The 19,908-nt window shown below is 42.2% G+C and overlaps 1 protein-coding gene across 1 annotated transcript in view; it reads right to left on the bottom strand.

Moving 5' to 3' along the window:
• Nucleotides 1–19,101, bottom strand: part of LOC138983544 (uncharacterized) — a 31,698-nt gene extending 12,597 nt beyond the window's left edge. The window contains exon 1 of the mRNA XM_070356811.1: nucleotides 18,716–19,101. Within this exon, the coding sequence (XP_070212912.1) occupies nucleotides 18,716–18,858 (143 nt within the window). The 5' untranslated portion in view covers nucleotides 18,859–19,101. The remainder of the gene's footprint in view (nucleotides 1–18,715) is intronic.
• Between the last annotated feature and the right edge of the window lie 807 nt (nucleotides 19,102–19,908).

The raw sequence follows: 19,908 nt of genomic DNA, 5'->3' as shown, positions 1-19,908 counted from the left end.
TTGTCGGTCCCTGATTCCAAAAACATATAGATATGATATGTTTGGATTAACAACACGCTCAAAAAGTTAAAACGAAGAGAGGTACAGAAAAGCGTGCTATGCAGCACAGCGAAATCACTACCGCGCTGAACAGGCTCGTACAGTTTCACTCCGTTTTGCACAAGTGCGTTCAGTTTCATTCTGTGAGTTCCACAGCTTGACTAAATGTAGTAATTTCGCCTTACGCAACTTGTTTGTGTTCTCATGATTGTTTGTTTGTTTGCTTGTTTGTTTGCTTGTCTTTCTGTATTATTTGTGTTTGTGCTGTTGTTGTTTGTTGTTTTCCCCCATTAGTTTGACGCCTGTAGTAGTAGTAGTTATAGTTGTTGTTGTTGTTGTTGTTGTTGTTGTTGTTGTTGTTGTTGTTGTTGTTGTTGTTGTTGTTGTTGTTGTTGTTGTTGTTGTTGTTGTTGTTGGTATGTTTACGAAATTGACTTGAAGAATTTTACAGAATGTTCATGTATTGGTCACGCCCAGGCTAGAAGCAGCATTTGTTGACAAAATGCAGTAATCACTGAAATGAACATGGGGTAAAAAACAAATTCTTGTGCATCTGATATACAACATGTACAAAAATAAACAACAGTTCACTAGCACAAACTGATGCACCATTGCATACACACTCTTCAATAAAACCATGACTCCTCGTTCGCACACGTGTCAAGTCGTTTTAATTCCCGTTCCTCCCTCGTCCCCAAAACAGCACAAGACCAAAACAAAATGTCCACACGACAAATACAATCATAATGTACAGTACATGTACATCATGCTCTATCTATATATATATATACGACTTGTGTCTGTCTGTGTGTCTGTGCGCGATGCGCGGCCAAAGTTCTCGATGGATCTGCTTCAAATTTGGTGGACTTATTCAGAGAGACCCCGGACACAACCTCATCGATGAGATATTTCAACACGTGCTCTCAGCGCGCAGCGCTGAACCGATTTTGGTTTTTCTGTTCATTTCACCATTTCCAGTAACTCTTCCTTATCTTCTCCAGTGTTTTGCGTTTATCTCCCTTCCTTCGTGTGGCGTCAATCCATATTCCCGTTACTACGTTACTATTTTTAGAAGGTCACTGCACGTTACTATTTTTAGAAGGTCTCCAGTGTTTTGCGCGTTTATCTTCTTTCCTTCGTACGCCGGCGAAGCCGGCGATCACCCTACAAAGCCGGGTCCCAGGCGCAGCCTGGTATTCGGTTCTACTTCTTCCCGGCAAAGCCGGTACCCGGCGAAGCGGGTAATCATCTAGTCCATGATATTTATAGAACCGTACGAAGCAACATTTAGTTAATCGACATTTAAGTAACGATAGTGTATCTGAATGCGGCACTGGTGCAGAAACAGTTGACCATTTTTTCTTTGAATGCCCAACTTATTTGCAAGAACGCCAGGATACCATTTATAGCCTTCAGATTATTTTTTTTAATACTTTCATATCATTAGAAGGGGATATGAATGCAAGTCAGCTTGAAAACATTAATATATTCAAAACCGTTCAGGAATTTGTAAGACTAACTGGCGGGTTTGGACAAAATTAGACAAACACAGAATCCCCTCCCCCCGGTCTGAATACATGTCCTTTAATCCGTTTTCCTTGGGCGGTTATTATTCTTTACGCATACTCTGGTTAGACGTGTATATGTGTGTTAACTTTTTAAATATCTTTTCCCTTCTCTGTTGTTGGTGTTGTGTTTTTTTCCCTTCTAAATTTGGGTGACATCTTGTGTTAAACTGACTGACTGTTTTTGCACATTGTGTAAGTACTTGACTGTCTGCCATGTTCCTACCTATGATTGTAAGTCTGTGTTGAAGACACCGCCACAAGCTGTACTGTAAGTTTGTGTTGAAGACACCGCCACAAGCTGTACTGTAAGTTTGTGTTGAAGACACCGCCACAAGCTGTACTGTAAGTTTGTGTTGAAGACACCGCCACAAGCTCTACTGTAAGTCTGTGTTGAAGACACCGCCACAAGCTGTACTGTAAGTCTGTGTTGAAGACACCGCCACAAGCTGTACTGTAAGTTTGTGTTGAAGACACCGCCACAAGCTGTGGGCTTGTTGTCGTTTTCACTTCATGTCAATGTAAACTTTAGGAACATATATGTAACTAGATGAATACCCGCTTCGCCGGGAAGAAGTCGAGCCGAATACCCGGCTGCGCCCGGGACCCGGCTTTGCCGGCGCACCGCACCGTGCGTCGGTATTGTTTCCAGACAATTTTCTGGCAGAGCTGTACCAACGCATTTGTACAGACTTGCTTCAAGTGATTATGAGTTATATCTAATATGCTGACTGTTAGCAAATGATAACAAGACATGTCGAGAAAAAAGATATCAAGCATGAGCCTTTTAGGTAAAGCGAGTGGCGCAATTTCACTTGATTTTTCCGAACTTTGATCATTTAGATTTCAAGTGAGCGGTCGGCATTGCACACTCAGACGATGGGCGGTGCCTTGCTGTTCCGTTACGCACCCACCGACGAAACTCGCTTTTCAGTATTTTTTAGATAAAGAGAGGATTACCTGACAGCATTTGAAGTGTCATTCTTTAGAATAAATCACGCTGATATTGTTGAATTACATTTTTACTTTGTCTTGTTAATTTTTAGCGTGATAAACAAAAAGGGTCCCTGCCTGAACGTTATAACATTTAGAAGGTCACCTAGAATCCGTCCTGATTGGTCAAAAAGCCATATGGGGCACTGAATTGGTAATAAATGGCGATAACGTTTTTTGTTATGGGCTGAGAGAACTTCCAAAAGTTGGTACAGTGGAACCCCCCTTTTAAGAGCCCCCAATTTCAGACCCCTTCAGACTCTCTTTTCACAGATGTTCTGTTCATAACCTCTATAATATATACCTCCATTTTAAAACTCCCTCCATGATTTCCCCAGATTTTTGGAGGTCTTAAAAGCGGGGTGGTGGGGTATAACATTGAATGGAGCGTAAATCAAATACATGAAACTCCCGGTCTTGGGACCCTATGCAGCTCCATTAAAGTTGGGAGTCCCGGGACCCTGTAGGCGGTGTATGTACACGGTGAGGCCCTGCTGATACATGTAGTTTCCACCTTCGTTCACACGGGAAAAGATGCAAGTTCATGCCCATCGCAGCTAGACACACGGAGGTGTTGCAATTACTACCTCGTCATAATCAATCGAAACTCGTGGGAGCGATGTCGATCTCTGCATTTGTAATCCAACCCGGTACAACGCCGGAATTGCCCGGTTTAAGCGCAACCTTGCTCGGTATACGCTGGTAACAGACAGATCGTGATCGGGGAAAGAGGAAACAGATTATGGTTTGAGGGACACCATTAACCTGTCACAGTTGCCCATGAAAAGTCAGCGGCCGGTGGTTTGCTTTTCATTTGTGACCCTCCACCACGAAATGAGTCGCATGTCACCTTTGCATGATTTTCATATTTTTACATTTTCCAAAAGAGTGTGTTATGCTCTATCCAGTGGTGAAAACCGTTTTAGAAAAGAGCAAAAACTTTTCGAGTAAAAAGCCTGTGACTAAGGTGACCCTCACACTGTTCCCACATTCCCCCCGGACTTATATTGAGCCTAGCGCAGAACAGCGCGAGGTGACGTACATGCGACTCATTCCGTGGTGGAGGGTCACATTTGTCATTTCCCCATGATCGTTTGGTAGATAAGTATATATATAGGAAGTGTATGTATTTATGCAAATATTTATGCGCGGCTTGCTATTGTTCGGTGACGGTACAATTGGAGATGCATCTGACTGTAGCACAGGTACGTAACCCCTGACGGAAATGTGTCGTCAAAGGTAGGTCCAGGTGCAAAAGGTGAGAAAGTACATGTTATCGTTTTATTATACAGGCGTCCCCTTCCCCCCCCCCCCCCCCACACACACTCACTCACACACACACACATACACACTTGCGCGCTTGCATGAACACACACACACACACACACACACACATACACACACACTCGCACGAATGCATTCACACACACACACACACACACACACACACGTACACACACGCACGCACGCATTAACGCACGCACGAACGCATGTACACACCCGGTACCCCATCATATCCGGCGACACACATATCCCACACAATGTCATATCCACACACACACACACACACACACTCACGCACACACACACACACACACACACACACACACACACACACACACACACACACACACACACACACACACATACACAAAGTTAATTTTGTATCAAAGGATAGTAACAAGTTATAAAACGGAACCATATCTGTTATGCATGAAACAAAGAAAACCAAGAATAAGTGCCCACGACCTGAAAATTCAAACTGGTAGATACAGCAATACACCTAGGGAAAATAGATTATGTGAAACATGTGGAGTAACAGAAGATGAAATACATTTTCTAGATAACTGCATAGAAAACAACCAATTACGAAAATCTTTCATGAGTGAAATTAATCGACCTATATATTCATATGATGTACCAAGTCGACTTTTGCAGGTAGACAATGTACAAACTAAATTGGGAGAATTTGTATATAATTGCTTCCAAAAAAAGAAATAATGAAATCATTTGGTTATTTATCTTCCCCTGTCTTATAAACACTACGTTTCATGACAATATAAGATGTTTGATGGGTTGTTGACAGACCAGCTTTTTTGTCGTTCGGCCTTGGTACATGGTCCATAAATATGAAACAAAAGACGATATGCCCCCCGAGGACCGACAAAAAAGCTGGTCTGTCAACAAACCATCAAACATCGTTTTTGTCATCATTTTGGTAGTGAGAAAATAAGTGCACAATCAACCCAGGCCATGCTTTGAAACACGGGTTCCGTTCTGATAACCACACGAGTCCCGGTTTGATAACCACTGGCAATCAAAGATGGCGTGTGAAAGCAACTTTCTGTGTTTTTGAGTTCATTAAATGTTGGGATGAATATGTCAGGTTTGAGGATGCACAGTTCTGTAGGTTCATCTCGGTATTCCACCCCCTCGGCTTTCTGTTGTAAATATTAAGCTGAGTGATCGACTCGGTACCTCTTTGTTTTTCATTAGACCTGTCATTCTGCTTGCTCGGCTTTGTTAGATGTTTGCATATCTTGTTGCTATTTTCTTTGCTTTTATTATTGTTTCTTATTTGTGCTTCGTTTATCGATACAACGTCTTGTGCACGGGTCAAAATGTGTGTGTCAGGTGTCGTTTTACTTGAACTTTACGTTCGTGTTTCTCCGAACGTCTGTGTATCGAAACACAGATACACGCACTCCATGACTCTGTAAGAAGACAAAACATATCGCTAGGTTTCATTTGTTTTTGATGAATGTGTGACCTTTCATTAAGTAGTTTTTTTGTTTACTTTTGCCAGTTTGCCAGTTCGTTTTTTGAACTTTGCAAAGCAGTGTCGTGTCGTCTGTTTAGGTCTGGGGAAACACCAATGAAAATAAAAGAGCCGAAGAATCCCCGAGCGTTTCTATTGGGTTTGCTTTTGATTATCCATGTATAACCTGCTTCTTGCAACTATGGTAACCGGGGATTTATTGCCTGGGGAACATGAGATTTATTTTCCAGGTGCTTGTGAACGAAAACTCGTGAAAATGATGACAATAAAGTTTATTCGTATTCGTATTCACACAACACACGCATCCACGCACGCACACACACACACACACATACACACACACACACACACACACACACACACACACACACACACACACACACATACACACACACACACACACACACACACGCACAGAAGCACCCTCCCCCCCCCCCCCCCCCACACACACACACACACACACACACAACCACAACAAGTCGCGTAAGGCGAAAATACAATATTTAGTCAAGTAGCTGTCGAACTCACAGAACACGTGGAATTGACAAGAAGAGCGGGGTATTCGTTGCGCTGAGAAGGATAGCACGCTTTTCTGTACCTCTCTTTGTTTTAACTTTCTGAGCGTGTTTTTAATCCAAACATATCATATCTATATATTTTTGGAATCAGGAACCGACAAGGAATAAGATGAAAGTGTTTTTAAATTGATTTCGAAAAAAAAAATTTGATAATAATTTTTATATATTTAATTTTCAGAGCTTGTTTTTAATCCGAATATAACATATTTATATGTTTTTGGAATCAGCAAATGATGGAGAATAAGATAAACGTAAATTTGGATCGTTTTATAAATTTTTATTTTTTTTTACAATTTTCCGATTTTTAATGACCAAAGTCATTAATTAATTTTTAAGCCACCAAGCTGAAATGCAATACCGAACCCCGGGCTTTGTTGAAGAGTACTTGACCAAAATTTCAACCAATTTGGTTGAAAAATGAGGGCGTGACAGTGCCGCCTCAACTTTCACGAAAAGCCGGATATGACGTCATCAAAGACATTTATCAAAAAAATGAAAAAAACGTTCGGGGATTTCATACCCAGGAACTCTCATGTCAAATTTCATAAAGATCGGTCCAGTAGTTTAGTCTGAATCGCTCTACACACACACACACACACACACGCACGCACGCACGCACGCACACACATACGCACATACACCACGACCCTCGTTTCGATTCCCCCTCGATGTTAAAATATTTAGTCAAAACTTGACTAAATATAATAACAAAACCACCACCACAACAACAACAACAACAACAACAACAACAACAACAACAACAACAACAACAACAACAACATCAGACGGTTAAAAAAATCGGATAAGACGCCAGTACTCGGAGACTGACAAAGAAGGAGAACAAAAGAACAAAACAAAATCAACAGCAGACAAGCAAACAAAAAACCAACAAAATGACAATTGGACCACAAAAAAATACAGACGAAGTGTGAGATTTTAGCGATGAAGTTTAAAAGTCACCAAAAGTGACAAAAAAGGTCAGAAAACGACCGGTTGCTCTTGTCAACATGAGACAGACATGCTGAGACTTGGGAACAATTATGGCTTCCAAAACAACACCGCCGCGGAGCAAAATGGCGTCAAAGCTGACACTTTCACGAGCATGAACGAATGGTATAACCTACCTTGTACGTGCGAACACATCCAATAAAGGGCACAATTGTTCAATTGTTAGTATCTGTAATGGTCACTGACGCCAGACATTTTACTTTACTTTAGAATTGCACTTTTACTTCACTTCGCAGCTTGACTGTGACCAATTGGGGCGGGGATGTAGCTCAGTTGGTAGCGCGCTGGATTTGTATTCAGTTGGCCGCTGTCAGCGCGAGTTCGATCCCAGGTTCGGCGGAAATTTATTTCACAGAGTCAACTTTGTGTGCAGACTCTCTTCGGTGTCCGAACCACCCCCCGTGTATACTATATTGGGTGTGCACGTTAAAGATCCCACGATTGACAAAAGGGTCTTTCCTGGCAAAATTGCTTAGGCACAGTTAATAATTGTCTACCATACCCGTGTGACTTGGAATAAGGCCGTGAAAGGTAAATATGCGCCGACATGGCTGCAATCTACTGGCCGTATAAAATTTCATCTCACACGGCATCACTGCAGAGCGCCTAGAACTGTACCCACGGAATATGCGCGATATAAGCCTCATTGATTGATTGATTGAATTAAACTTTACGCGCGAAACACTATAACAAGGACAACTTATCTATACTTTCACTTCTTCTTCTTTCGAAATTCCCACAGTTTTTACGTATGTGACTGTTTTTACCCCGCCATTTAGGCAGCCATATGCCGATTTCGGGCGATGCATGTTTTGCATTTTCGTGCTTCTATAACCAACCGAACTCTAACCACAGGCGGAAGGTATCGTCCACTGGACTACTACTATCACAGAAAGACTACAAGGTACGTCACTCACCTTCGAGTCTTCTGTGTTCTTGGAGTCGCTTCCTGGGGAAAAATATTGTTCAACACGGTTTGCCTCTTCCTACAGTCTGTGTAAGGTCAAATAAATACAGTTGAATGATTGTTTGAACTGTATGTAGGCCTACCTTTAATTTTCAGCTTCCGTCCGCTGCAGGTTGTTATTAACCATCATTTGGACGAATCTTCGTTTGCGAGCCGCTAACTTCCACTTGGCGTCAAACTCATGCATCCGCACCGAATATGCATACCAGCGCTCATTGGTTAATAACAGGATATTCGATGATTATTTTCCCGTGGGTAGCTTCCCTTTGCTGCACAATATTTACATATGTTTTAGACCAATGAGCGCTGGTATGCATATTCGGTGCACACACACACACACACACACACACACACACACACACACACACACACACACACACACACACACATACACTCACATTTGCACACACATAAACAAACACAACACACTTTAGAGTTTTCTTCCTGAGCTTAATAACGAAATAACGAATGAATCAATAAAAAGAAGACCGAAAGAATGTTATAATAAAAGAAAAACAAAATGAAAGACAAAAAGAAGGAAGAAAAGACGGAAAAGAAAAAAGAAACAAGTCGCGTAAGGCGAAATTACAACATTAAGTCAAGCTGTACACTCGTGTTTTTTGCACGAGTGGGTTTTTACGTGTATGGCCGTTTTTACCCCGCCATTTTGACAGCCATACGTCGCTTTGGGGGAGATTTTTTATTCAGTTCGGCATCAACCGAGAGAGGCAGCGCCCTGAAGCGACGTCTGCATCTAGACAGAGACATAGATAGAAGAGATGCGAAGCGCTGTCTTCCCGCTCGCGTTATCTTCGCCTACGGCAGGGGCAAGTAATCCTCCCACTGGCGCCAAGCTGGCAATTGTTGTGTTTTTAAAGAGTTATAACTGTTTCATACAAAATTATAAATAATAAAACATGCAAACTGTTAATTATTTGCACTCAAGAGAAACAGAAAATCACAAGAAGAAGATTATTGCATCATTTGGTGATTACAAGATGAATCCTAAAGTAAGCAATTTCGCTCATTTCTCCTTAAACACTTTTTATCCACACGCCAGTGTAAGTGCGAGAACCACTTGAATGAGACTTAAAAGCATCAAATGTAATTACAGCGCGTCAAAAATTATACAAACAGATTAATGTATACACCAGTAATGCATTTGCCAGTTAAGGGAAAGTAACGTTGCGCACAAAAGCCGATATTAGCTCCCAAACATTGCCTCCACGCACAATGTAAGGCATGGACTTAAAACAATGGCCGCAAGAACCGAGAGAACCGTGTTTTTGACTCACTTCGGGAACCCAACCCTCTCAAATGCGTTCGTGTGCACACTATTGAAGCTACAGAATATGAATCAAGTTTACTTACCACTGATATCTCTCGTCTGAAGCTGGATATATTCAAAGAAATATGACAGAAAAGCACTTCAAATCGGTGTCAGAGAGCAAGCGAACAACAACGTTGTACGGGATAATGGCTGACAATCGCGCAAGGTCACGCTGACCGAGCGCGGTACCCCAAGAGTTCACGCGTGTTACGCGTGATTGTTCTGAAAAGTGACTATTACATGATTGTTCTGAAAGTCTACTAGTTATTTCATCGTAATCATGTAAGCCCTCATACGTGATTGTTCTGAAAGCTTACTAATTTACATGATTGTTCTGAAACTCTACTAAAGGTAAACTTGCTTCACCCGTGAAATGTAGTCAGATATGGAACAATATGTATACCCCTGCCCAACGAAGTGTGTTTGTGTTGATCCGTCTTCTGTGTGCGCGACAGCTTCAGATGTGTGTTTGAGTTGATACGTCTCTCCACTCCCTTTTTTTAGGTGTAGGGGGTGGGGGAGGTTTGTTCATATCGACTGACACTTTATCAAACCATTTGAATAATTCATATACACAATTATGGTGGTTGCTGTGTAATAAAAAAAACAAGTGTCACTGAAAACAGAGATGTGCTAATAAATTTAGCTTTCATGTGTGTGTATGTGTGGTGTGTGTGTGTGCGTATGTACTCAGTGCACTGGCGTCGAAAACTGGGGGGGGGGGGGGGGTCGGCAGCTGCTGTTCCTGGGGTGGGAGTCTTTTGGCCCCTCCCCCCCCCCCCCCCCTAATATATAGGATGACAAAAATATTCACACAGAGAGGAGAGAGAGAGAGAGTGAGAGATGGATGGATGGATGTTTTATTGTTCTAATCAATGAGTTGATTTTGACAATTTTCAGACAAATGAAATTGGTGCATAAAACGAAATTAATAAGGGTGAGATACATTGGGCTTAAAAATAAAAATAAAATAGCCTACACATGCAAATAAGTGAGGCAAAATAAAGAAAGAGCCTGCCAAATGTTGAGACATAATCATGAAGACATAGCTTGGAAAGATGATATAACTTAAGCAAACATTGTCAAACGACACCAAGACACATACACAGATATACACGTACAGACACGGACACGGACACGGACACACACACACACACACACACACACACACACACACACACACACACATATAGATACACACTTGTGTGGGCACACACACAGCAAATTATATGCAAATATACACATCTGAAGCAGTCATTAAATGCATACAACAAATGCATGAAACTATTACAGTAGGTATCATATGCTTGATAGCAAAAGCATACACACACACACACACGCGCACACACACACACGCGCGCGCACGCACGCACGCACGCACGCACGTAAATACATAAACATACATACACGCACGCATGCACACACATACACACACACACACACACACACACGCGCGCGCGCGCGCACGCACACACACACACACACACACACACACACACACACACACACACCCCAATTTACGCACATATTTTCCGAGATGAAATGCATAATAAGAAGAGGTTGTAACATGCCAGGGAGTTCACGTTTACGGCACCTTCAAGTCAATCTCTTGTTACGGGGAATGTATCAATGATTCCAGAGCATGATATATGTTCGTACAGGGAACGCGAGAATCACGTGAGCGGTTCGTTTTCTGCAAGTCTTTTTTGTCGCATTCGTGAGGCCAAGAACAGGTACTTTGCAAAGGATACAAGCTGATCCTCCACCGTACAAGTGAGCAAATATCGTAAACAGTCTTCGTCTGAAATATACTGTATTCTGCCAATATATCTCTGCCTGATGCCATCGTAAGTGGGGCAATAAAAAACAACATGGCTTTCGTCTTCAGCAGTATCCGGGCAGAAAGGACAGTCACGACTGGTGTCAGAGTGAGAGTATCGATGTCGATGGGCATTGAATGGGGAGACCCCCAGTCTAAATCTGGACAAAGCAACTTTATAAAGGCTCACATGAATCATGTCCAGGTATTCTTCGTGCCCAATACAACTTTTGAAACTGTGGTAAAATTCAAGGCGTGTACTTTCTGACAGACGTGTAAACCATTCCTGTGAAAACTGGTGCCTCATTGTCTCCTTCAGGTCTCCCAGAAACAACTTTTCATCTGCCACCCCAGCACACAACCAAACGAAACCATATCCAGACTTGCACAAAAGGTCTTTGACATGTGTGACCCAGTTTGTTTGCCCTCTGTCGTGATTGTTCAAAAGAGACAGGTAAGCCATCTTTGAGAGTCGAGAGCATGGTTGTTTTAACAGCCGAAACCAGTATTGCACACATTTTGCAGCAGCATCAACGTAAAGTGGATATCTTCCTAGCTCGCCGTATATCGTATCGTTGGGGGTCGACGGGGGTACGTTTATAAACAACTTACAGGCAAAGAGGTGAACTTTCTCAATCTGTTTATTGTTCTGGTGGCCCCATATTTCTGCTGCATACAATAATGATGGAACGATCTGTGTATCGAACAACTTAAAGAATACAGCGCACGAATGACACCCATTGGTTTTAAGGGCCTTGAGAATTTCAATAGTGCCTTTCTTCGCCCTGCATACGAAGTCCTCAGTACCAATATTATAACTTAGCATTGTTGAAAAGTTTAGTCCCAGGTACTTGTATTTTCCAACAACCTCCACTTTCTCATTTCCCAAAGTCCATTTTTCCCTTGCTGACAGGTGGCCACCTTTGCGAAAAACTACCACCTTGGTCTTTTCAGTGTTTACTTTTAGTCCTAGTCTTTGAGAGGACTCGAAGAGAAGGTTTAACTGGTTCTGTAGTCCCCATACTGTGGAGGACACCAACGCCAAGTCATCCGCGAACAGCATTAAAAAGATCTCGATCTGGTTTGGCAGAAGCTGAATACCATGATTTCCTTTAGTCATGACATCATTAGCTAACTCGTTTATAAAGTACGTGAATAAAATTGGACTGCAAATACAATCCTGTTTTAAGCCCTGGAGGCTGCTGAAGTAGTCTGAAATGTCTCCACTACTGATGCATCTCACACATGCCTTGATGCTAGCATACATACTCTGAAGCATGTTAAGCATTTTACCTTGAACTCCTGTCTTTGAGAGTACTTCCAAAGCATTGTATGGTTGACTGTGTCAAAAGCTTTCTAAAAATCTACAAAAGCAACATACAATTTAGCGCTGCGAGAAAATTGTTTTTCTATCATTCCATGCAGTGTAAATATGTGGTCGATGGTCGAATAGCCTTGCCGAAACCCGGCTTGTGCGTCAGTGATACCGCTATTGGTTTCTGCCCATTCAGTCAGTCTAGCATTTAAAACCGATGTGAACACTTTGCTTGATGTACTCAGTAAAGATATTCCTCTGTAGTTGTCAGGATTGTTTGGGTCGCCTTTTTTATATAAAGGTATTATGACTGACTTAGTCCACTCTTCCGAGAAGACTCCCTTGTTGAAAATTGCATTAAAAAGTGTAACAAGGTAGGGAATAATTACTCTCTCCGTCGACCTCAGGAACTCATTTATGACCATATCTTGACCTGCAGCTTTCCGACTTTTCAGTTTTCGGAGTGCACCTTGAACCTCGCTTTCTGTTATTTCAGAGTCAAGTAAACAATCAAAGGCCAAGTTTTGCAACTGTCCAGGTTGTTCACACGGTTGAGTGTCGCTTGCACCTGAGTTAAGAAGCCTAGAGAAGTGGTCACACCAGCTTTCAGCTGGGATGTCCACTTGGTTCTGTTTTGACCGCCTGCACTTTCTAATTTCACTCCAAAAATCTTGAGGATTTTGCATTGCAGCCTCTAACCGCTGCACACGTTCCTGTTTGTACTCCCTTTCTTTTGCCTGTAGTAAAGATTTATATTCTTGCTTTTGCATAAAATACAATTGTTCGTCAGGCTTTTCCTGGGATTTTCTACAGTGTCTTAGTGCACGTCTGGCGAGTCTCTTTTTCTCAAGGCATTGTGAATCAAACCATCTGCTACTGTATTCAGTGTTTAACTTTATTGCCTTTAACATACGTGCCCCCGCCTCAAGAATACTGTCTGTGAACTTTTTCAGACTTAAGTCTATGTCGGTATCAACAAGGTCACACGCACAGGTTAATTTCAAAGCAAATGTATCGGAGTCAATGTTTTGAAGGTATTCTTCTGCTTTTTCGCTTTGCCAGACATACTTATGTAAAAATACGGTGTCACTGTTATTTACAAGTTTTACCAGAGAAGTGTCAAGAGTCACTTCCAGTGGCATGTGGATTGATTCTACCCTATGCTCCACGATAAAGCTTTTCACACGATGCACAAATTCTGCTGAAGTGATGCAATAATCTATCACACTGTTTCCATGACAAGAGAGGTACGTGAACTTGCCGTCCTCGTCACCAGTGGTTTGGCCATTATGTATGAACAGGTCGAAACATAGACACAGGTCTAACAACATGTTTCCAAATTCATTTAGTGTGCCGTCTTGTGAGCTTCTACTTCTACACATAACTGAGTTAGGACTGAGTGGGTCAGTGAATGGTAAAGGGGAGTCTATATCTCCAGTACTAACCTGAATGTTAGTTGTTCGGGCATTTAGATCGCCTACCAATATCAAATGAAAATCGCCATATGTCTCAATGAGATCTAATATGCACTTATCAAGCACTTCTATATGACAAGAGTTATCTGCGTACTTGTAAAAAGGACTTCCTTGAGGAGGCACGTACACGCTCAAGAGCATGATATCGTAGTTTGTGTTGAAGAGACTTTTCGAGATTTTAATGGCAATCAAATTATCATACAATATGTCTATTCTTTCAATCATCTTTGAAAAGCAGGTCTTCACCATACACAGCACTCCCCCTGATCGTCTGCCCTGAGCTGATAGTTTAACCGCAGGGTCTACGAACTTAACAAAGCCTGTAAAGTGATTGCTCAGGTCAAATGATTTGTCTACAAACGTTTCCATAAGACACACAATATCAAAGCTTTGTACATACCTTTTGAAATCAGTATCCCCAATCTTACTCTGCAGGCCATCTATGTTCCATACCAGAAAAGAAAAAGACGAAAACTGGCTCTCACTTACTCCATTTGCTCTATCACAAATGTTCACGGTGCTTCCTCTACTCTCACTTGCTATACTTGCACTGCCCTGACCATGAATGGTTTCCCCTGATGCTCTGTTTTTTTTGTTTTGTTTTTTTTTTTCTTTTTTTTTTTCTTAATGTATTTTAAAGGCATACTAACGCACTCCCGTGTTTACAAAGTGTAGTTTGCCCACAATCGATGTCAAACGCACCATAAGACCATATAATGACGATACGTCACCATGCGCGGACCATAATACATGCATTACAGCTTGTTCTAGCCTCTGAAAAAGTGAGGATGTCAACAAAGCCGCGGTGTTCTCTTCCCTTGCATCAACGTTACATGTGTTGCCAAATCTATAAATAGGACGATTCAGATCAAAATGAAAATTCAAATATCTCAACATTTAAGGGGTCCTAGACCACAATATTTTGCAGGGAACTTAATTTAGTCTGTCTCCAGCTGTTGGTAAAGCAATTAGCGTGTATAGTCATCGAGTACATATGGCTTTAAACAACTTTTCTATATAACAATTCCCTCTCAAAAATGCATACAATATCCAGAGGGGAGCCATATCTATAAATACCAACACACATTTTGGCTATCACTGATGCTCTGTTGCTCCTTGTGCATTCCCCAGCTACACATTTTTTGATCGTGTGTCACGCAGAAGATTTTTGTGAGATGAGGGTGTATGCATGTTAGGTGTGAATGCAGGTGTGTGCATGATGACGTTGTCGTGGTCTCCAGAAGGAATCCGGCGAAGAATGGCAGCAGCTTCCTCCTCCATAGGGGTGACATCTTCATTGTCGTTGTCCTGGTTTGTCCTCTTGGCGGTTGATCGGCCGGCGTCGGGCTGCTGCTGTGAGCGAGTGGGTGTGTCCACTTTGATAATGGCCTGGCTCTGTAGATCAAACGTGAACACCCCCTCGTCTGTGATCAGCTTATCCGAGCGGAGGACAGCCCTCTTGTTGTCAGCGCGTAGCTGTTTGTAGAGTTCCACAAGGCCGCTTCGTCTACGACGTACTTGGTCCGGCAGGTCCTCCCGGATGGACAGGCGGTTGTCAGGTGCTAGGTTCCTCGCCATTGAGAGCACCTGATGTTTATGGTGTAGGGACTGGAACTTCACCATGATTGCGTTCCCAACCCTGTATGCCACGTCAATACCTGTATCTTCAAACATCTTCAGGTCTTTCGCCAGTACTCCACGAATCAGCTGCTCACATGTTTTATCATTCTGCCTTGGCACTCCAAAGAAGAAAAGGTTGCTTTTCCTTGATTCTTTGTCGAGCTCTTCCACTTTTGTTTCCAAGTGTTGTACGGTACTACGTAGTGCGATATTCTCTTCTTCTAACCTCTCTTGCTTTTGGCATATTTCGTCCACATCCAGCCGTAACACATGTTGGTCTTCCCCCAGCTGATGAAGTCTTTCGTCTAGGCTCTTCTGAACACCAGCAAATTGTGAATTCATGTCTCGCTTTAGCGAGTGAGAGAGAGAGAGAAAGAGAGAGAGAGAGAGAGAGAGAGAGAGAGAGGGGGAGAGAGAGAGAGAGAGTGAGAGAGAGAGAGTGAGAGAGAGAGAAGAGAGAGAGAGAGAGAAGAGAGAGAGAGAGAGAGAGAGAGAGAGAGAGAGAGAGAGAGAGAGTTGATAAACAAAATACCCCCCTCCCACACACACACACACACACACACACCCTAAAAGAGAAGTATATTGTCTCGCGTGCAATAACTTTATAGCCCAGACTCCCCACCCATCTCGCAACCCCGGCCATCTCCTCACGTCTGTCATCCCCTCTCCACTTGAATTTTTAGTTCATAAAAAAAGTTTCATTTGTGAAAATTATTTGTTGTGCCTTTCGTCTTTAAAGGAGCAAAAATTAGCTTCCATTTTCCCTCTTTGCCATGCCTTTCGATCCATTTTGGTGACCTAGCCACCTAAGCATGGCAAAGAGGGAAAAATCAAAAGTTTCTATGTGTCCCTTTAAACCCGTAATTAGAATTTTGAGTTGGGAATACTCAAGAAGAATCATTACATTTTTGAAGATTATAAATATGTTTTCTCTTTGGACATTTAATTTGAATTTTGAGTTGAGAACAATAAAGAAGACATGTTCAGTGTATGAAACGTATTACTTGTTGAGTTTGTATTCATTGGGCGGGGGTATAAATATCAATTTCACTTAAGATTTAGTATCATTGTATCGTTGGGCTGGGGTATACATATTGTTCCATATCTGACAACATTTCACGGGTGAAGCAAGTTTACCTTTAGTAGAGTTTCAGAACAATCATGTAAATTAGTAAGCTTTCAGAACAATCACGTATGAGGGCTTACATGTTTACGATGAAATAAATAGTAGACTTTCAGAACAATCATGTAATAGTCACTTTTCAGAACAATCACGCGTAACACACGCGAGCGGCCTCGCTTTGCATCTCTTCTCTGGTCTAGATTAAAGTGCAGCGGATTCACCAGATTCGTCAAATTTGCGAGAAACACACGCCCACCCCCCCCCCCCCCCCCCCCAACGGTCATATCAATGGTATCCCTATAAGGATTGTCATAATTATGCAATGTTCTTTTTGAAAATTGACACGTCATGTATTGGTGACAGTAGAGTCTACTTGCAGTGAAAAATGTCCAGACGGTGACATAACGCCCTACATGTCTCAGTGCCATATAATTTCCATGAGGAAAGTTGTCGTAACGAATTTACCGTGAATCAAGTAGTGCACACGTCTGCATTTTGGTATGCTGCCCACCCCCACTCCCCCCCCCCCTTCACCCCCACACACACACACATACACACTCTCTCTCTCTCTCTCTTTCTCTCTCTCTCTCTCTCTCTCTCTCTCTCTCTCTCTATCTCCCTCTCTCTCTTTCACACACACACAGACACACACACACACACACACACACACACACACACACACACACACACACACACACACACACACTCAAGCTCACAGACACATCTATCACTCTTCACCTTGCCAGCCAAAAGGTGAAACGGAACCACGTTCAACTGTCAAATGTGGGAACAAAAGAATACTGTGAAAGCTAAAAACAGAAGTGTCCTATATTAACAACAATAAAACATGAAGGGATAGCACTTCCCAGTTTTATTGTTCTCTCGCCCCCCCCCCCCCACCCCCCCCAAAAAAAAAAAATTAAAAAAAAAAAATATATATATTATATTCCCCACCCTCATACGTTAATCTCCCACCCCCTTCCTTCACCATCCCTCCGCCCACTGTACATAATTATTCACTTCTATCCACCATACGAAATATGCTGCGAAATGAAGTAAAAAAAGTGTGCATTTAGTACTTCACACCATAATTATTATATTGCACTGTGTATAGATTGGTAAGTTGGACATGGGAGTATGGCAGGTGTGTAGATAGGTAGGTAGGTAGGTAGGTAAATAGGTAGGTAGGTAGGTAGGTAGGTAGGTAGGGAGATAGGTAGGTATGTATGTAGGTAGGTAGGTAGGTAGATAGGTGTTTGATTGGTTGTATGTATTATTATTTTAATATTAATGTTTCGCTTGTTTCTTTGTTTGCAATAGGTACATGTACGTCTGAGCGTAACACCAAGCAACAATAACCTTGGATGAAACGGTCTTGTTATTAAATCTAGATGTGTGTGTTATTACGGTACAAGAAGTTGTCCTTTCGTTCATTACACTAACACTTTGTCGGAGGAACAGACTCTCTAGTTACTTCCCATGAGTTTCATCTACATAATTATGTATAAATCCAGTTCTGAGTCAATACCATTGTCTTTCATCTACATATGCATGAACCTATTTCCGAGTAAGCATCGTCCATCTTACCTTCCATCTTAGATTTGCTTTAAGTGCAACACTATGGCATCACTCTAGCCCTGGACTAAGTGATTGAAAATGGAGAACTATTGTACCGAATCAGCTCTGTTCTTAAACGGCAAATCTTGCACTTTGAATTATCTACCTTGAACATGAAACAAGATTTATGGAATTGATCAAAATCGAAATCAAACCCACCGCTTCGCCGCACGAATCTTGTTTATGAAGTAAACTGGTTCTCTTCGCTCTTCTTCTTCTTCTTCTTCTGTTTCTTTCACCAGCACCACTACCAGTACCACTACTACTATAACTACTACTACTACTTCTACTACGACTACTACTACCACTAATAAATACTACTACAACAACTACAACAACTACTACCACTACCACTACTACTACTACTACTACTACTACTACTACTACTACTAAATACTACTACAACAACTACTACCACTACTACTACTACTACTACTACTACTACTAAATACTACTACAACAACTACTACTACTACTTGGCACTCACCTGTACGTCGGAAGTTTAAAGTCGCCACCATAGTAGACTTTGTGGTTTGATCCAGTTCCATAGCCCGTTCCGCCATACTGTTGACCAAGGACCGCTGGAAACACGAACAGCAACAGAAACGACATCACCGAAACCCCAGCCATCCTATGACACCGAAAGAAAAACCCGGGTCGGTCCGGGACGGAGAGAAAGAGAGAGAGGGAGAGCTTTCTCCAAAAAGCTCCCTCACTTGACGAGCACTTGCTGTAGGTTTGCTGAGACTCAAAAGCAGCAACGCTGTCCAACAAGACAGTGCGACACACCGGAAGACCGTGGCGTCACTCCCGAGACAAGTTCTGGTTTGACTCAACCGGATTCGGTTTGAAACTGTAATACAGGCACATCTTTGTAGGTTTGCGTCATGCCAAATTATGCTTTCTCATGTCGCCGGGAGAAACAAAAGATTTTTTTCTAGCTAGTGTGATTCACACATTTCTATTGCCCTTTCGTGCGATCAAAACGTGCGTCAAGATATTTATCTTTAAAAAGACACACCCTATAATATTGTCTTGTTCTCGGTATGGTGAACGACAATCAGATGTTGCAATGAGTTAACAGCGCCTAGAAATATGAGCTTCCTTTTCAACGTTGTAATGAATAATGATCACAGTAAAAGAAACCAAAAGAAAAAGCAACAGAAGCAGGAAGATTTGTTCTTGAAACAAAGCATTCAACAGCACGTCGACCTGTTGATGTTTGAAGGAGACAGACAAAAAAAAAATCCTTTTTGTTCTGACTTCATGGGCTTACACTCCCACGTACATTCGTGTGGGTTTTTGTTTGGCTTGTTTGAATGTTGCTGTTCGTTGCACGCGTGGGATTTTACGTGTATGACCGTTTTTATCCCGCCATATAGGCAGCCATACGACGATTTTGGGGGATCCCTGCTTGTAATTGCGCGGTGTTTCTCTAACCCACCGAATTCTGATATGGATTGCAGGATCTTTTTCGTGCGCACTTGGTCTTGTGCTTGCGTGTATACGCTGCACGTAAGTTGACCTGGAAGATCGGAAAAACATGTCCACCAATCGGGTTTCGAACGCTCAACCTTCCGCGTGGGAGGCCGGCATCTTATCCACTGGGCCATTGCACCCGTTCTTCTTCTTCTTCTTCTTCGTTCGTGGGCTGAAACTCCCACGTACACTCGTGTTTTT

Source organism: Littorina saxatilis, linkage group LG13 (assembly GCF_037325665.1).
Source record: "Littorina saxatilis isolate snail1 linkage group LG13, US_GU_Lsax_2.0, whole genome shotgun sequence".
In the NCBI taxonomy this organism is placed as follows: Eukaryota; Metazoa; Mollusca; class Gastropoda; order Littorinimorpha; family Littorinidae; genus Littorina; species Littorina saxatilis.
This window is presented reverse-complemented; position numbering and strand designations above follow the sequence as displayed.